This window comes from Orycteropus afer, unplaced genomic scaffold (assembly GCF_000298275.1).
Source record: "Orycteropus afer afer isolate SDZICR_OR568_19922 unplaced genomic scaffold, OryAfe1.0 scaffold00007, whole genome shotgun sequence".
Classification (NCBI taxonomy): Eukaryota; Metazoa; Chordata; class Mammalia; order Tubulidentata; family Orycteropodidae; genus Orycteropus; species Orycteropus afer.
This window is the reverse complement of record NW_006921594.1, coordinates 7,558,582-7,577,420: the sequence shown is the minus strand read 5'-3', so window position 1 is coordinate 7,577,420 and position 18,839 is coordinate 7,558,582. Positions and strand designations below refer to the sequence as shown.

The window sequence follows — 18,839 nt, the reverse complement described above, 5'->3', positions numbered from 1 at the left end:
GGTTTCTGAGGCAGTATCACTATGGAAGTAGATTGCCCAACCTGCCTTCCGAGAAGTGGCAGGTGAGTTTGAACCACCAGCCTTCTAGTTAGCAATCAAATGCCTTAGGCACTATGCCACCAGAGCTCCAGAGCTAAAATAATAGCCCAAGGTAACTGGAGTTCTACTATTGGCATTATAAAATGAACTATAAATAGCATGAGGCAGAATCCTGATGCAGAATTTTCCCAAATGCAACGCTATTCTTTTTGTTTTAAGAAGAAAATGTTTGGGCAATGAAATTAGTATATTCTTATAAGCATTGTGGCTTCTGCCCAATTAAGATGCTCTTCAGGGTTCTTGTAGCATAGCTCTTCCCTACTCACTCAAGACAAATATCTTCATTGTCCTCGAATATCCATGTGTCTTCCAGCAATTCAGCAAATACCTCTCTTAGAGTAGCAATGTAATGTTTTCTGCCCCCCGCTCTGTGCCTCAACCAATATATAACCAAGAAATGCATGGCTTTTAGGCTAACTTTTCTTTTCTGTTAAGATTTTTGGCCAGGACTAGAAATTAAGTTCTGTGTTTTCTACTGATTTATAAGCTAAGGGTATGAAAGTATATTATATAGAGTAAGGCTCAACAATATGGCTCACAGGCCAAACCTGGTCTACTATAATTTTGTAAATAAGGTTGTATTAGAACATTCATTTACATATTATGTATGACTACTTTCACACTACAATGACAGACTTGAGAAGTTGTGATAGTGACTGTATGGCCCTCAACATCTCAACTATTTACTCTGGATCCCTGCAATATGCAAAAGGAAGCAACCTAAGGGCCCAAAGAGACAATGAAAAGCAGTGGAGTACTAGCATGGCAAGTTTTGAAGTGTTCTTGTTTCCTCCATCTTTAGGATTCACAAAATATAGCGATATATACCTGAACCTAGAAGCAAAATACAATTATTTCAACAACGACAACAAAACATTTGACCACCTAAAACATGTGAAGCACACTGCCAAGCTTTGGGAGTAAATAAAGATGGAAACTAAATAAAAATTCAGTTAATTATCCATTAAATTTTGATAAAGTGTGGAAGTTTACAAAGTTTTTGTGCACATATATTTTTTCTGTTATTTGTTCTTCAGAATGACCTTGGAAATATAAAGATAGGAAAAAAAAATTAAAACTCAGAGAGGCAATAACTTTTCCAAAGTCAATGTTTCCGAGGAACTGCGCTGGGACTACATCCTCTATCATCTTACTCCAACTGCAGCACTCCTTCCACTACATCATGATACCTTCTCATTGGCCTTAGACATAGGAAAAAAAGGCACTTGACTGCTAACCAGAAGGCTGGTGGTTCAAACCCTCCAGCCACTCTTCGGAAGGAAGATGGGGCAATCTACTTCCGTAGTGATACTGCCTCAGAAACCCAAGGAGGGGTCGCTATGAGTCAGGTCTGACTCCACGGCACATAACAACAACAACAACAATAAAGTTTACAAAAATGTAAAAGCATCCGAATGATTTAAATAAACAACTTGTACATGGTGTTCCCTGCATGAAATTCTTCCTCCAAGCCATTTGGGAGATAAACAGTGGTCAATGCTAAGTTTAAAGAAGCTTAACCAAAATTACATAAAAATAGAAGAGCTATTTGTTCCTTAATTATTGAGTAATTATTCAGGCTGAAATATTCTTGAATCTTTCTAGCATGCTTCTCAAGCGTAGTTAAAAAAAAAAAAAGTTAAAGGTAATCTTTTGAGCTTCCTATTGAGATAATTATACTTGTATGTCTTTTTAAAATACTTGACAGACTGTGAGCACAGAAATAATAAAAATCAATATTTGGTTCAAAGGAGTGTTGAAAAGTATTTCTCTATATTTTTTCTTTGAGTTTGCAACTTCAGAAAGTTATATCAATACAAAGTATAATTGAACCAACAGTAAATATGGCTAATACACTAACCAGCCTGTGATAGTTATGTCAACTTGGCTGGGCCATGGTTTTGAGTAGCTGGGCAGCTGGATGTATGAGACTGTAATCACCTCCATGGTGGACTCTGCTGTGAGCAGCTAAGTACTTGCCTTTGGAGTATGGCCTGATTCCAGCATATAAGGAGAAGCTTTGAGGAAGGTCTCTGTCTTTTTGCCACATTTGCATTACCAGTGGCCTGCAGTATTTCCTGCTGATCTTGGGATCGTGCCATTTTACCTGTTATTCTTGGGTTTATCTGCATCAGCAGCCAGCAGCTGCATGAGTTAGAAGCCTTTAGCTTGCTCCAGTGAACCTGGAACAAATGGTAGAGCTGACGTCCAAGATTGAGGGTCCTCCACCCAGCCCCTAGAGCTGGCACTCTGAACTTGGACTTCTAGCTTCCTAAACTGTAAGAGAATAAATTCCTGTTTGTTAAAGCCATCCACTTGTAGATGAGAACCAAGACACAATCCCATATGTGATCCTCTTCCTAACAGGAAACATCACACTCCAAAGAATCACCACATATAATCTATTTGTATTGAGAAGGAACTGAGGACTAAAGTTCCATAGACAAGCCAAGGAGAAAGAAATAGAGTTTGTGGAAAGAGTAAGAACTTAAGACACTGATTACAATCACTTAGACAGAAGTGAAGAGAATTGAGGATGGAGTCAGATCAGTGCATCCCAGTAGGCTCCCTGTTGATGAGCTTTTCTCTAATTCCAAACAAACAAACAAACTCACTGCTCTCCAGTCAGATCGGACTCACAGAGACCCCTCCTTGGGTTTCTGAGGCGGTTTCACTACAGAAGTAGATTGCACAATCTTCCTTCCAAGGTGTGTCTGGTTGGTTTGACCCTCCAGCCTTTTGGTTAGCAGTCAAGTGTCTTAGGCACTACACCACCAGAGGTCCTTTTCTCTAATTAAGCAAAGCTGATATGTTTCCTCCCTATGGGGCACCTCCACTCTGTCCTGTAGGGTCACTATGAGTTGGAATCCACTCTATAGCAACAGGTTTTTTGGGTTTCATAATGTGTTTCCTACTTTTCAGTCAGCAGCTGAGCACTTAACTATTGCAACACCAGGATTATAATAGGACCTATTAAATAGAGAATTCTGCAATTTTCATGTTTTCAAATAACAATCTAGCAAAGGGAAATTAGAGTATATATACACACACACACACACACACACACACATATTCACGCTCTCTCTCCATATATATATATATATTTTTTTTGAGTTGGAATACAAATTCTATGGCTATAGTTGAAATATCTTTTTGAGGACCATTTAAGGGAAAAACTACTGTTAGACAAAATCCTTTAAATCTTTTACTAAGAGTTACAGATTAAAAGGAAACACACCTATAGCAATGTGGATGAAAGATAAGGAAACCTTTCCTTTTGACTTCATTTGCTCCAGTATTGTTTCAATTTTCTGTGCCAAGCATGCATTACTTTTGTTATTAAGAATGGAGCTGTAGATAATCTCCTCATCCCAAGCTTCAACCTGAAAGCTCTTTCCACTGCAGCCCAGCTCCTGAGTCTGACATGGTGCTCCTCCTAAGCTCCATTAAGCTTTCAGCAGATCTCCATGACCAAAACGGTCTTCCTATAATGCATCTCATTTGTTGTGTACCTTTCCATCAGACCATAACTTTATAAGGGCAAGAACTATCGATGGCACTTAATATTTATATCTCCACATAAGTCTAACACATAGTCAATATTCAGGATATTCATTAAATAATGATTATATCACTATAATTATTAATGATATCTAATATTTACTGAACACATATTTATGTGCCAAATACTGTGCTAATCAAATTATATTCATTACTTTATGTAATACTCAAGACAACTCTATGAAGCATATACTATTACGATCTATATTTACAGTTGAAGAAAATGAGGCTTAGAGAACTAAATACCTTATCAAAGTAATACAGTAAGTCGCAAAGCTGGAATCTGAATCAAGACAGTCTGAATTTGTGTTCATGGTCTCCACACCACACCAAATGAATAAGTGAAGGACCATGCATAAATGAATAAATATGGAATATTTTCGTATCTAAAGTGGAATGCTATCCAAGAGACAAATAACTAAGGTAGAAAAGAAACCATTCCAAGAAACCACTGGGAGATGGGGGCAGTGCCACAATAATAGGTATCACCATTACTGGAAGAAACAATTCAACTTAAATGGCCTACTGACAACCAGCTACTATCACATAATCCTAGAAGGAAGTATGCACACTGTGTTTGGTGGCACGTCACTGGAAATCTCTATATTGCTAAGTTAATTATAGAAATAATTTGGACTTGAAAAAAATTGAGATTAAGAAAAAAATATTTTCAAGACTTAAGAGTTCACTAGCAATTCCATTTTTATCCTCTGATATAGCAGTAGCAGGATAAATAATCACCTACAATGTAACAAAGAAGGAAAAATTCCCATAAAGTTATGGGTTACCTATTAAAAAAAAAAAAAACATTGCCATAGAGTTGATTCCAACTCACAGCAACCCCCACAGGGTCTAAGGCTGTAGATCTTTATGGAAGCCAACTGCCTCATCATTCTCCCACAGAGTGACTGGTGGGTTCCAACTGCTGACTGTTTTGGTTACCAGTCAAATGCCTCAACTACTTTGCCACCAGAGCACCTTATCTATAAGTCTCAAGCAAGGAAGAAATATAATTCTTTAGCATGAAGAAATATGTAAGACTATCCAGAATGTTTGGTAATTTATAAGATCGTGAATACAAACACCTCTTCTTATGTGGTAATAACTAAACCCTTCGACAGACCATAAAACCAAACCAACTGCCATCAAGTCAATTCTAAATCATAGCAACCCCACCAGGTTTTGAAGGCTATATATCTTTACTGAAGTAGATTGCCTCATCTTTCTCACAGAGCAGCTGGTGGGTTTGAACTGCTGACCTTCTGGTTAGCAGCCAATGCCTTACCCACTATGCCACCATTCTCACTCCTCAAATCTTTACCCGTAAAATAGTGGCATAGGTCATATTCCAAATACTATAAATAAGGATGTTGATTTGGAAAAATTCAGGGTTCTAATTAAAGCAGGCTGAAGAGCCTCAGAGACTTCTGAAACCTGTGCTTGAGTTCTCAACAGTGCTCGATCCTAGTGTGTAAATACCCTTCTCAAAAACAGCACCTACCCTCCTCTCATTTGAGATCTCCAAAATAAAAGCTTTTGCATCCATGCTGGACCATCCTATTCACCCACTTCATCAGAGTCTCTGGACAGAGTCTTTTCATATCTCTTTCATTTTAGGACAAAAAGTTAGCCTAATTCCTAATCTACCACAAACACCATAAACCAAAGCATGGTCTTCAAAGAAAGCCAACTAGACACATTAGGCTTCTATTATTCAGAGCTACTGAATCAAACATTTAAAAAAAAAAAAAAAAAGGTTATTAAACAAGCATCATTTGTAGTTTTACTAGAGAAAATTCAATTTAGTTCTGTTTTTCTTCCTATAACGTTTCATCATTTACTGGACTATAATATGATTCAGCCATCTGTGATAGGCTAATATTGATCTGTGTATCTTCAATAATACATTTAAAATCAACAGGCTTTAAAATGTTTAATTCCTAGTGATTTAATGGATTTTTTTTTTTTGCTAATAACAAAAAGTTATTTTTAATAAATGAGGGTGTTCTAACATTGTATAATATAGTCTCTAGTCTTAAGAAGAATTATCAGTTAACTGTTTTCAGTTGGAGAAGTCTCATGGTTCTCTATCTCAGACTACTTTGCACTATCAATATGTGTTAAACACTGTGTGTATCAACACAAAAATGATTGTGCTGTAGACAGGACACACTTTTTCACACCTTCCATCCTGCCAAACTTGAATCTCTCCCTGGGGTCAGGAAATGCTTCTGTTTTCTATGAACTCTTCTTGGGAGTCTCCTGAACAAGAAGGACAACAAGAAACAAAATCAAAATATAGGACGTGGATTATAAAGCTGATTACGGTTGACTGGTAGGATGACCATTTGTTCCAATTGGTCTTGGCAGTCCTAGTTTATGGTGATTTTCTCAATGCAATCATTAATTTCAGTTGGCTGGGTGTTACAAACAGTTAAGGCAAAGAAAAAAAAAAATAGTTGACCAAAAGGTTGGTGGTTTGAACCCATCCACAGGCAACTCATGAGACAGGCCTGGAGATCTGCTTCTGAAAGGTCAGTCTTGAACCCTATGGAGCAGTTCTATTCTGTATATGTGAGGTATCCATGAACTGGAATCAACTCAAAGGCAAATTAACAATGATGACAACAATAGCCAATATCATCCCCTTTCACTCTCAAAAGTGTCCTGTTTCAGCATTAAATTATACAGGCATCCTCCCCAGTGGGTAGTAAAAAGACTTTATTCACTTTGTACACTGAGACTGCTAACTGAATGGAACCACAGACTCCAAAGTTCTGTAAAATATATTTTACCACCTAAGAGGGGAAATGAAAGTGAGCTTCATTTCTAACTGGGCAGAGAAGATGTGTGAAGCAGAAATACAAGTGAACCTATAAAATAATGTTGATGCTTTTAGAAATTTCAACTGTGGTTGATTCACATTGAATTGCCACAGTTTAGGGCTTTACATTCATTGTATGCTTTTCTAAAACAGTGTTTCTGTGTGAGTCATAACAAATTCATAAGAAAAAGAAAATAACTATGAGAAATATTTTGGTGGAACTAATGGGTCTGTCTAGGAGCTCTGGTAGCATAGTGGCTAAGGCACTTGACTGCTAACCAGAAGGCTGGCGGTTCAAACCCACCAGCCACTCCTCGGAAGGAAGGTTGGGCATTCCTACTTCCGTAGTGATACTGCCTCGGAAACCCTCGGAAACCCAAGGAGGGGTCGCTATGAGTCGGGGCTGACTCGATGGCAAACAACAACAACAACAACAATGGGTCTGTCTAAATACTGCTTTCATTAGCTTTTCACTACTCAGCATTATAGATAAGCCTACCCATTTGAATTAACATTATGAAAATGACTGTTTCCTAGCTAAGCAATACAGAGAATCAAGCAACCTTGTGATTTTAATCAATGTTGACATCAAGATAGAAAGTTCACACCAGCAGAATTTCCTTTTAGTGCAATCTTAGAAGATTTTGGATGAGTTCTCTGAACAAATACTTCAACTCTATTTTTTACTTTGTCAGTATAATCATAATGCCTGTGATTACAAATAATGTGACTGCTTTTATATGAGTCATTCTCAAATAACAAATCAAAGTAGTCATCATTTATGTCATAAACACAAACACTTAACTACTTTTGGAAGATGAAAGATACTATTCTCTCAAGAGAAAAGTACTTTGACCAGTTCCTTGGGTCAGATTGCCTCCCTTTAGTCTATTCTCCACATAGCATATCGATGATCTTTTCAAAATGTCAATTGTATCATATCACTCCATGGCTCAAAACCTTCCCCTGGTTTCCCATCCCACTAAAACAAAATTCAAAGTTCTTACTATGACTTGCAAGGCCATGAAAACCTCTAGGACAGAATCGCCTACCTCAGTCTCCCTCCTTCATTTAACTATATAAGCATAGTATGGTCCAACTTTGTGAGTTTCTTAGAATTTCTTGAACTTACCTAATATGTATCTGCCTCAGGTATGTATTTGCTATTCCTTTGTTCTAGAATGCTCTTCCCCAAATAGTATAGCTTCTTCTCTCCCTTAATTAAGAAGTGTGCTCAATAGATTCTTGTTAGGAGATCATCAACAAATACTCATTCTATCTAAAACAGCATGCTTATAACCCCACCATCAGCATATATTACCTTTCTACTTTATTATTTGTTTTATAGCACTTATCATTCATGACACTGAATTACATGTTCATTTATATATTTGTTTCTTTATGTCTGCTTCCAATCACTGAAATATAACCTTCATGAGAGAACTTCTCACTTCTATTTCTCCAGTGTTTAGATTAGTGTTCATTAAATGAATGATACTAAGGTCCACACTGTCAGTGAACCGAGTAAATGAAATATAACCCAATCATCTAAAACTAATTATAAAATCTGGTTATATTGTTTTGATTTCTGAATCTTAAATACACAAGATCCCCATTGTCAGTGAATTTTGTATCAACTTCCTCTGAAAAAGATATTATTATGAGCAGTGTTGGTAAGAGTATAAATATAAAACCTCTTAGGAGGGAAAGTTAAAAGTAGATATTAGAACTAATAATAATAATAATAACATACCTTGACCCAATAATTCTACTTCTAGCACTCTATTCTACAAAAGTAAATACACAAGTGTACAAAGATAGATGGGAAAGGATGTTCATTATATGATTATAATTGTCTGAATTTCACAAGCTTGTGTTATTTCTGTAATCAAACAACAATTAAAAAAAAGTTACTCTCCCCTGGAAATAAAGTCAAAGCTACTACCAAGTAGTAAAGATTACAGTTTTAGTGAACTGAAATTTTAAAAGGTAATGCTGAAGAAAGTGGCTATGAACTACACAGCCCTCTTCTGAAAGACTTGACAGTATGTGTCATACTTTAAGCCTCTTCCAAGAGGTTTCTTGTAACTACAGTGTCTATACCAGGTGACTGGTTACTCCAGTCATAGCTGACTGGACCAGTGAAGGACACATGACCCCTGAGATAGTTGGCCAACTGGTTGAGCAGTGGCCTCTCAGGTGGACATGTCCTTGCTCTTCATCCTGAAAGGGTACACTCAGATTCCTCTCAGGCAATGTGAACATGAGGAATACCCAAGGAAGTCAGGCAGTTGGCATTGGGGCAAAAGTCAACAGAAACCTAGCGAAGATAGACAAAAGCAATGTGACAGTACACAGGTAGCACAAGTGAACAGAAACTACAAGGCTTGGTGTTTTGCCATTCCCATTCTCCATTGAGCCAGCATGACTGTTGGGTCCTACAGTCCTTATTTCCCCAGATATCTTTAAAATAGGTTTTCTTTAAAGTGTTTTTGACTACATATAGGTCCTTTTGCAACCAAAAAGAGTTTAACTAATACATTAATTTGACAATTGAATGAAGCCTTTAAAATGCCTAATGTCTAGGAAGAGTACGGTTCCCTCTCCACCCTCAAATTCTGTGTATTTAAAAATAAAACTACATTTGTTGCTGTTAGGTGCTATCAAGTTGTTTTTTATCTCACAGAGATCCATGTGACAGAGGAGAACTATCACATAGGGTTTTCTATGCCGTAATCTTTATAGGAGCAGATCATCACGTCTTCCTCCTGCAGAGTCATTGGGTAGTCTGAACCACCATCCTTTCAATTACCAGAAAGCACTTAACTGTTGTGCCACCAGGGCTCCTTAAGCCCTAAAATAAGTACACTAAAAAGTCAGATTTTTTGTTTGATCATTTTATGAATACTTACCAACAATTTTTTTTCTTTTTTGGTACTTAAGCTTTCTACTAGACAATCCAGTATTATCCAATGAATTGCAGGGATTTACAAAACTACCAATCACAAACCAAAGTGCCTTGCCTGTTACAAGTTAGAGAATTGATAGACTAATAACTTCATTTACTGATGGAGCATGACTCAAAATGTGAAGAAACAGCTGCAAACATCCACTAATAATCGGAACAGAGAATGTATGGAGTATAAATTGAGGGAAATTGGAAGTTCTCAAAATGAAAAATAATGCATAAAATATGGATATCCTAGGCATTAGTGAGCTGAAATGCATGGGTATTAGTAATTTTGAACCAGACAATCGTGTAGTCTGACAAATTTTTTTGTCAGTTCTTTGCACTTGAGAAATGTCAAGTGTTTTCTTCCCTTTTGGGAATAATAAACTGAAGAGGAATGGTGTCACATTCATTGTCGAAAGAACATTTCAAGAACTATTCTGAAGTACACTGCTGTCAGTGATAGGATAATATCTATATACCTCAAAGAAGACCAGTTAATACACCTATCATTCAAACTTATGCACCAATCACCAAAGCAAAAGATGAAGAAATTGAAGATTTTTACCAACTTCTGCAGTCTGAAATTGACCAAACATGCAATCAAGATGTACTGATTAACACTGGTGATTGGAATGTGAAAGTTGCAAACAAAGAAGAATCACCAGTAGTTGGAAAATATGGTGTTGATGATAGAAATTACTCTGGATATTGCATGATAGACTTTTGCAAGACCATCAACTTATTCACTGCAAACATAACAACATAAACAGGAACTATACACGTGGACCTCACCAGATGAAACACACAGAAATCAAATTGACTACATCTGTGGAAAGGGTGATGGAGAAGCTTAATATCATCAGTGAAAACAAGGCCAGGAGCTGACTATGGAACAAACCATCAATTATTCACATGGAAGTTCAAGTTGAAGCTGAAGAAAATTAAAACAAGACAGGGAGAACCAAAATACAACTTTAAATATATCCCACCTGAATTTAGAGACCATCTCAAGACTAGATTTGACACAATGAACACCAATGACTGAAGACATGATGAGTTGTGGGATGACACCAAGAACATCATATATGAAAAGACCAAATGGTCATTAATAAGACAGGAGAGGAAGAAAAGACCAAAATGGATGTCTGAAAAGACTCTGAAACTTGCTCTTAAATGGAGAGTAGCTAAAGCAAAAAGAGATGTTGAAATAAAAGAGCTGAACAGAAAATTTCAAAAGGTGGCTCAAGAAAACAAAGTAAAGTATTACAACACAATGTGCAAAGAACTGAAGTTAAAAACCAAAAGGGAAGAACATGCTTGTCATTTCTCAAGCAGAAAGAACTGAAGAAAATATTCAAACCTTGAGTTGCAATATTGAAGGATTCTATGGGCAAAATATTGCATGATTCAGGAAGCATCAAAAGAAGATTGAAGGACTATATAGTCACCATACCAAAAATAATTGGTCGACATTCAATCATTTCAGGAGATAGCATATGATCAAAAACCAATGGTATTGAAGGAAGAAGTCCAAACTGCACTGAAGGATTTGCCTAAAAACAAGGCTGCAGGAATTGATGGAATACCTGTTGAAATGTTTCAACAAATGATGCAGTGCTGGAGGTGCTTACTCATGTACGCCAGGAAATTTGGAAGACAGCTATCTGGCCAACCATCTGGAAGATATCCATATTTGTGACCATTTCAAAGAAAGGTGATCCAACACAATGCAGAAATTATTGAACAATATCAATTGCACATGTGAATAAAATTTTACTAAAGATAATTCAAAAATGGTTGCAGCAGTATATTGAGAAGGAAATTCCAGAAATGCAAATGGGATCCAGAAGAGGATGTGGAACAGGGATATCTTGCTGGTGTCAGATGGATCTTAGCTGAAAGCAAAGAATATCATAAAGATGTCTACCTGTGTTTTATTGATTATGCAAAGGCATTTGGCTATGTGGATCATAATAAATTATGGATAACATTGCAAAGAATGGGAATTCCTGAATACTTAATTGTGCTCATGAGGAACTTAACACAGAGCAAAGGCTGTTGTCTGAACAGAACAAGAGAATATTGCATGGTTTAAAATCAGTAAGGGCATTCATCAGGGCTGTATCCTTTTGCCATAGTTATTCAATCTGTATGCTAAGCAGATAATCCAAGAAACTGGACTATATAAAGAGGAACACAGCATCATGACTTGAGAAAGACTCATTAACAACCTGCAACATGCAGACAACACGACCTTGCTTGCTGAAAGTAAGAGGACTTGAAGCAGTTGCTTATGAAGGTCAATGACTACAGTCTTCAGTATGGATTACACCTCAACATAAAGAAAATGGAAATCCTCACAACAGGACTAGTAAACAATGTCATGATAAGTGGAGAAAAGATAGAAGTTGTCAAAGATTTCATTTTATTTATATACACAATCAACACTCATGAAAGCAGCAGTGAAGAAATTAGACATCGCATTGCACTGGGTAAATCTGTAAAAGACCTCTTTAAACTGCTGAAGAGCAAAGGTGTCACTTTGAAGACTAAGTTGTGACTAACCCAAGCCATGGTATTTTCAATAGCCTCATATTCATGTGAAAACTGGACAATGAATAAGGAAGACCAAAGCAGAATTGATGTCTTTGAATTGTGGTGTTGGTGAGGAATACTGTAAATACCATGGACTGCCAGAACAAACAAATCTATCCTGGAAAAAGTATAGCCAGAATGGTCCTTGGAAGCAACAATGGTCAGATTTTGTCTCACCTTCTTCGGTCATGTATCAGAAGGTACCATTTCCTGGAGAAGGATGTTGTGTTTGGTAAAGTAGAGGGAAAGACCCTCAATGAGATGGATTGACACAGTGGCTGCAAAGAAGGGCTCAAGCACAGCAAGAATTGTGAGGATGGTGCAGGACAGGGCAGTGTTTCATTCTGTTATACATAGGGTCACCGTGAGCTGGAATCGACTCGATGACCCGTAACAATAACAACAACGATTTCTAGTGGGAGGCATACAGCACACACACACACAAACACACACACACACACTTATACACAATATATTTTGTTGACCATTTTATTATGGTTTGGGTGAAAGTTTATAGCACAAATTAGTTTTCTATCCAACAATTTATGCAAAATTTTGTTTCACTGACATTAATTGCAATCTACTCAATGCATCAGTGTTCTCCCAATTGCTCCCTGGGTTCCATGCCTCCTTCTTTCCTGTCACTTGAACTTTCTTTTTGGACAAATGCTGCCCTTTTGCTCTCATATGGTCGATTGTTCTGAGGAGTATTTTTACAATCATTTCTTATATATTCTGACATTTTAAAAAAATGGGTCACAGAAAAAAGAAGTAAAATATCAGGAATTATTTTAACATATTATAACATACTTCGTAACATTTTCCAATGCTGTTAGAAAACAAAACACTGTAGGAATATACTTAAATACTAATTTACAGCTCAGGAAGCACAGGATCTTCAGGTACCAAAGTTTCAAAGGAAAGATATTTTTAATTTTCTTTAAAAATACTGAACAGTAAATTTTTTTTTTTCCCAATTGATTATCAAATAGGTTTTAGAGGTCACTCAGTGTGAAAGACCTGATGATACCTTTGTTCTTTATATTTTTCATTGTTCCATGATAGAAGAGTAGTGAAAGGGGACAGATGGGGACATATGTTCTAGGAATCAGTATGCAACACAAATAGCAGTTTGCAGTAAAAGTCAACCTTTACACAGGTGGCTGCAGCAGTGGTGAAAGAGGGTGGGTGTAAACCTATGTACACCCCAAGTCCCTTTCCCCCCCCCCACAATTCTGCACCATTAACCCTTGATCTGCCACTGCTCTGTAAACACAATATTCACATTTCCAAGAAAAGCAACAACCCTGCCTTTTCTCAGACGTCTGTCATAGGATTTCTGAAAACCTTCACCATACACTCCTGAGGCAATGGAAGTGAAAAAAGCAAATAACATCAGTACTATTAGGAAAATAATTTTGATCTCACAGAATCCCTGAAAGGGTCTAGGAGACCCCCCTAGGGTTCTGTAGGCCATTCTTTTGATAGTCTCGATTCTGCTCTAAAACTGATTGAGCTCCATTTTATTGAGGTTGCTTAATCTTTTCTACCATCTATACAAAATACTTTCAGTTCAAGCTTTTTGGGAAAATAGCTAAAAACTTTCTGAATAGAGTTTTCAAAAACATTTTAGCATCCATATTGCATAAGCCTGGCTATAACGTATTTAAAATAAGCAATCAAAATGAGACATATTATGCCCCATCAATACTAATGGCCTGAATCCCAAACATTGCTATATCAGCATGCAGAATACATAATACATCACTGCATGTTGTTAAACCATCTTATTGTTATAACATTATTTTCTAAAGCTACTATTTTGGCCCTGATCCAGATGCTACATTCTCCATCATTTTCAGATTTACTAGTTTGTATAATTATAGAAGACTCTATTTTGGTTCTCTAGTGCTGCTGTAACAGACATACCACAAATGGACAGCTTTAATAAACAGGGATTTATTCTCATACAATTTAGGAGGCTAGAAGTCCAAATTTGGAGTGCCAGCTCTAGGGGCTGGGTTAAGGTCCTTCGACCATGGGCTTCAGCTCTGCCTCCAGTTCCAGGCCCACTAAAGCTGGAGGCTTTTTCTGACTCATGCAGCTGCTGGCTGCTGAGGCTGACAAACCCAAGATCGGCATAAAATGGCACGGTTCCAAGATCAGCAGGTGGACACAGCAAGCTACTGGTTCAAGTCCAAGAACAATCCCAAGATCGGCAGGCAACATGGCAGCCCACCGAAAAGAAGACAACCAACTGCAGGATCCAGACGTGCCAAAAGGCAGGGATGTTTCTCAAAGCTTCACCTTACATACTGGAATCAGGCAACACTCTAAAGGCAGCTACACAGCCGCTCGCAGCAGATTCCACCATGGAGTTCATTACCAAATTCATCATGCAGAATCACTACATCCAGCTGCCCAGCCACTCAAAATCATGGCCCAGCCAAGTTGACACATATGTTAAGTACCATAGACTCCCCCATAGTTTCTATATTTGACTATTAAAATAATGAAATGTCCTGAAGTTTTCTCAAGCAAATCTTGATATCACATTTTTTAAAAATCATATTAATTTTAACATCAGAAAAATAATGATTTAATGGTCATTTTAGAGACTGTGGTTAACTTCAGTTTAAATAATAGTTGTTTCTCCTGTGTGTCCCACAATTATAGGATCAGTAAATTTCTGCAAGCCTTCTGTCCTGAAATGGTTAATAAAGATGTACCAGCTCATTTGGAAAGCCTCTGAACCTTTCATCCTCTTTGAGTTGAGATGTACTTTCCAAATAATATAAAACTGAACAAAATGTAGATAGTTCAAACTTGACCTCAAAGACAACAGTTCAAGTACTTACTTTACAATGTCTCCTTCAAGAGCAATCACTCTCTTAATGATCTTCTGTTCTGGGTTTTTTGGGGACCTAGAATAATAAGATAAGGTTATATAATCAATTATGTCTCTGTATTTTAAGAAAATAAAAAGAAATACAAGGAGATAGGCTACATAATGTCACCACAAAATTCTTTGTACTTAGGGTATGATATCAATCCTACTTAGTTCCCAAGGGATAGGACACTACTATTGAAGGAATTCTCATTTCAAATTTCCAGAAGAAAAGAAGCTGTGCCTAAACTTTATAAATATATTTTTTAAATGTATTTATTGTCATCATTTTAAATAGGTATTCATAGAAAAGATGATCCAGACACAAGACAATGATAACACATTTCTTTATGATAACATACTTAAGGTTTCTTATTTTCATTTAAAATAAAGGCATTTGATTCAAATTCTTAAGAAAAGACTGAAGATGTAAGTTTTTGTTATTTTAAAATGAAGAATTAAGGATTTATTTTAAAGTACATGAATAGGTAGAGCCATTTGAAGATTATGTAATTCAGAGTGTTTAAACAGCTTTTGACAGTCAAACACTATTTATTTAACTACTTTATATGGTAAATGTTTGTGGGAGGTAATTTTATTTGCTCTAAATACATCCCTGCCCCCTGGTATTCACACTCTTTCCCATTTCCCACCCACACTATAACCAGATTGTGAGCTAAACACACACACGCACACACACACACACACACACAATTAAACCTTAGGCGGCTGGTGGGTTCAAACCACTGACTTTTTGGTTTATGCCTAGCACTTTAGCCAATGCACCACCAGGTGTCCTTGTGAACTAAGTAGAGTACAGTATAGTGAAAGTATGGTATATCACCTTAGAGATTAAGTTATAAAAAGACCTTGGGTTCATATTTTTTCTTTCTCACTCACTCTGGGGGGAAAACTAAGTTGTAAGAAGTCCTAAAGACAAGCCTCAGGGTGAGGAACTGCTGCCTGCCAAGTGCCACGTGAGTTTAGAAGAAGATCCTTCAGCTACAAGCAAGTTGTCAGAGAATGCAGCACTTGCGTGGCCAGCAGCTTGACTGCAATCTCATGAGCACCCTGAGTCCTCAGAAAATGTGAGGTGAATGTTTGTTGTCGTAGGTTGCTAGATTTGACTGATTTGTTACAGAGCAATGGATAACTCAATAAGGTCCATTTCCTGCAAATATCATCCTAAACTCTTTGAACAGACTTATTTCAAAAAACATCACATAGGTGATCGTTTGATACATATTTGAAAATCTAGGATACATAAAATTAGTTTTAATTCAAGTTATATTCCTTTGACATGAAATTACAAGTGAAGGTACATGCATAAAAACGGAAAAATATATTGAAAATGTAATATTTAATAAAAATGCAGTTTCAAAAAGATTTATATTTCACAACATATCTTGCAGAGAAAATGAAATAATCTAAACCAGTTGCATCTACTTATGACAATTAATTTCACACTTTTTCACTAAATTAATAACAAATATTGTTAAAGAGGAAATTTGATTAGAGTTTTTAACTGATCTCTCTCTGTCATTGAATTGACTAAATATTATATTTATATAATTTTAATGTCATTTGTGTACAGCTAGAGTGAGAGTTCTAAGCATGGAGCATGGTCACAATGACTGAATTCTTGTCCTCCTTGAAGGGCTACTAAGAAAGTACCTGTCCTAAATCTCTTTGTTTAAGTGACTGGAATTGTATAAAACAATATTCAACCTAAGTGGCTGCCAAAAATTGCATACTAAAACAATGAGATATCATGTTCCTATCATATTGACATACATAAAACAACAATAGTAATAATGTAATAATACAGATTGTGCTGAGGGTTAGGACACTTGGGTACTCTACATATAAGGCGTGAGCGCATGTAACAGGGCTTTCTGTAAGACAATCTCAAGACTTTATATTCTCTTTAACATAACAATTGCACTTTAGGTATTATCTTAACGATAATGGATGTATGCAACATTTTACTTATGCTGTTTTGTTGTTAGGTGCCATCGAGTCGTCTCCGACTCATAGAAACCCTATGCACAGCAGAAGGAAACATTGCCCAGTCCCACACCAGCTCCATGATCCCTGCTATACTATAGCCCATCACTGCAGCCACTGTGTCAATCCATCTTGTTGAGGGCCTTCCCCTCTTTCATGGACCTCCACCGTACCAAGCATGACATCCTTCTCCAGGGAATGGTCCCTTCTGACAACATGATGAAGTAGGTGAGACGAAGTCTGGCCATTCTCACTTCTAAGGAGCATTCTGGCTGCACTTCCTCCAGGACAAATTTGTTAGTTCTTTTAGCAGTCCATGGTACTTGCAGCATTCTTTGCCAGTACACCTCAAATGCATCAACTTTTCTTTGGTCTTCCTTATTCATTGCCCAGCTCTCACATGCATATGAGGTGATTGAAAATACCATGGCTTGTGTCAGGTGCACCTTAGTCCTCGAGGAGATATCTTTGCTCTTCAGAACTTGAAAGAGGTCCTTTGCAGCTGATTTGCCCATATGGCAAATATACATCATCTGATGTGTTGACTGCTGCTTTCATTGGTGTCAGCTGTAGAACCAAGCAATGTGAAGTCTTTGACAACTTCAATCTTCTCTCCATTTATCATAATGCTGCTTATAGGTCCAGATGTGAGGATTTTTGTTTTCTTTATATTGATATGTAATCCATACTACACTGTATTCTTCAATTTTCATCAATAAGTGCTTCAAGTCATCCTCACTTTCAGCAACCAAAGTTGTTTCATCAGCATATTGCAGGTTGTTAATGATTATTCCTCCAATCCTGATGCCATGTTCTTCTTCATATAGTCCAGCTTCTTGAATTATTTGCTCAGCATACAGATTGAATAAGCAGGGTGAAAGGATACGACCCTGATGCATTCCCTTCTTGATTTTGAACCATGCAGTGTCCCTTTGTTCTGTTCAAATGACAGCCTCCTTGTCTATGTACAGGTTCCTCATGAGTACAATTAAGTGTTATGGAATTCCCATTCTTCTCAATGTTACCCATAATTTGTTATGATCCACACAATTGAATGCTTTTGCATAGTCAATAAAACACAAGCAAACATCTTTCTGCTATTCTTTGCTTTCAGCCAAGATCCATCTGACATCAGCAATGATATCCTTCATTCCACGTCCTCTTTTGAATCCAGCTTGCATTTCTGGAAGTTCTGTCAATATACTGCTGCAACTGTTTTTGAATTATCTTCAGTAAGATTTTACTTGCATGGGATAATTATATTGTTTGATAATTTCCACATTCTGTGGGATCACCTTTCTTTGGAATGGGTAAAAATACGGATCTCTTCCAGTTAGTTAGTTGGCCAGGTAACTCTATTCCAAATCTCTTGGCATAGTCGAGTGAGTGCTTCTAGTGGGGTATCCATTTGTTCAAACATCTCAGTGGGTATTCCATCAATTCCTGGAGCCTTGTTCTTTGCCAATTCCTTCAGTGCAGCTTCAACTTCTTCCTTCAATACCTTGGTTCTTGATCATATACCACTTCCTGAAATGGATGAAGATCGACCAGTTCTTTTTGGTACAGGGACTCTGTGTATTCCTTCCATCTTCTTTTGATGTTTCCTGCATCATTCAATATTTTGCTCAATATTGCAACTCGAGGCTTAAATTTTCACCTTAGTTCTTTCAGCTTGAGAAATACTGAGTGTGTTCTTCCCTTTTGGTTTACTAACTCAGGACTTTGCACATTTCGTTATAGTAATTGGCTTTGTCTGCTTGAGCTGCTCTTTGAAATATTCTGTTCAGCTCTTTTATCTTGTGAATTCTTCCATTTGCTTTAGCTACTCTCCACTCAAGGGCAAGTTTCAGAGTCTCTTCTGACATCCATTTTGGTCTTTTCTTCCTTTCCTGTCTTTTTAATGACCTCTTGCT

The 18,839-nt window shown here is 37.1% G+C and overlaps 1 protein-coding gene across 1 annotated transcript in view; it reads right to left on the bottom strand.

The window, feature by feature from the left end:
- The window catches only part of IMMP2L (inner mitochondrial membrane peptidase subunit 2), a 1,157,822-nt gene that overhangs the window by 374,864 nt on the left and 764,119 nt on the right, over positions 1-18,839 (bottom strand). Inside the window, exon 3 of the mRNA XM_007944234.2 lies at positions 14,891-14,956. Coding sequence (XP_007942425.1) covers positions 14,891-14,956 — 66 coding nt within the window. The remainder of the gene's footprint in view (positions 1-14,890; positions 14,957-18,839) is intronic.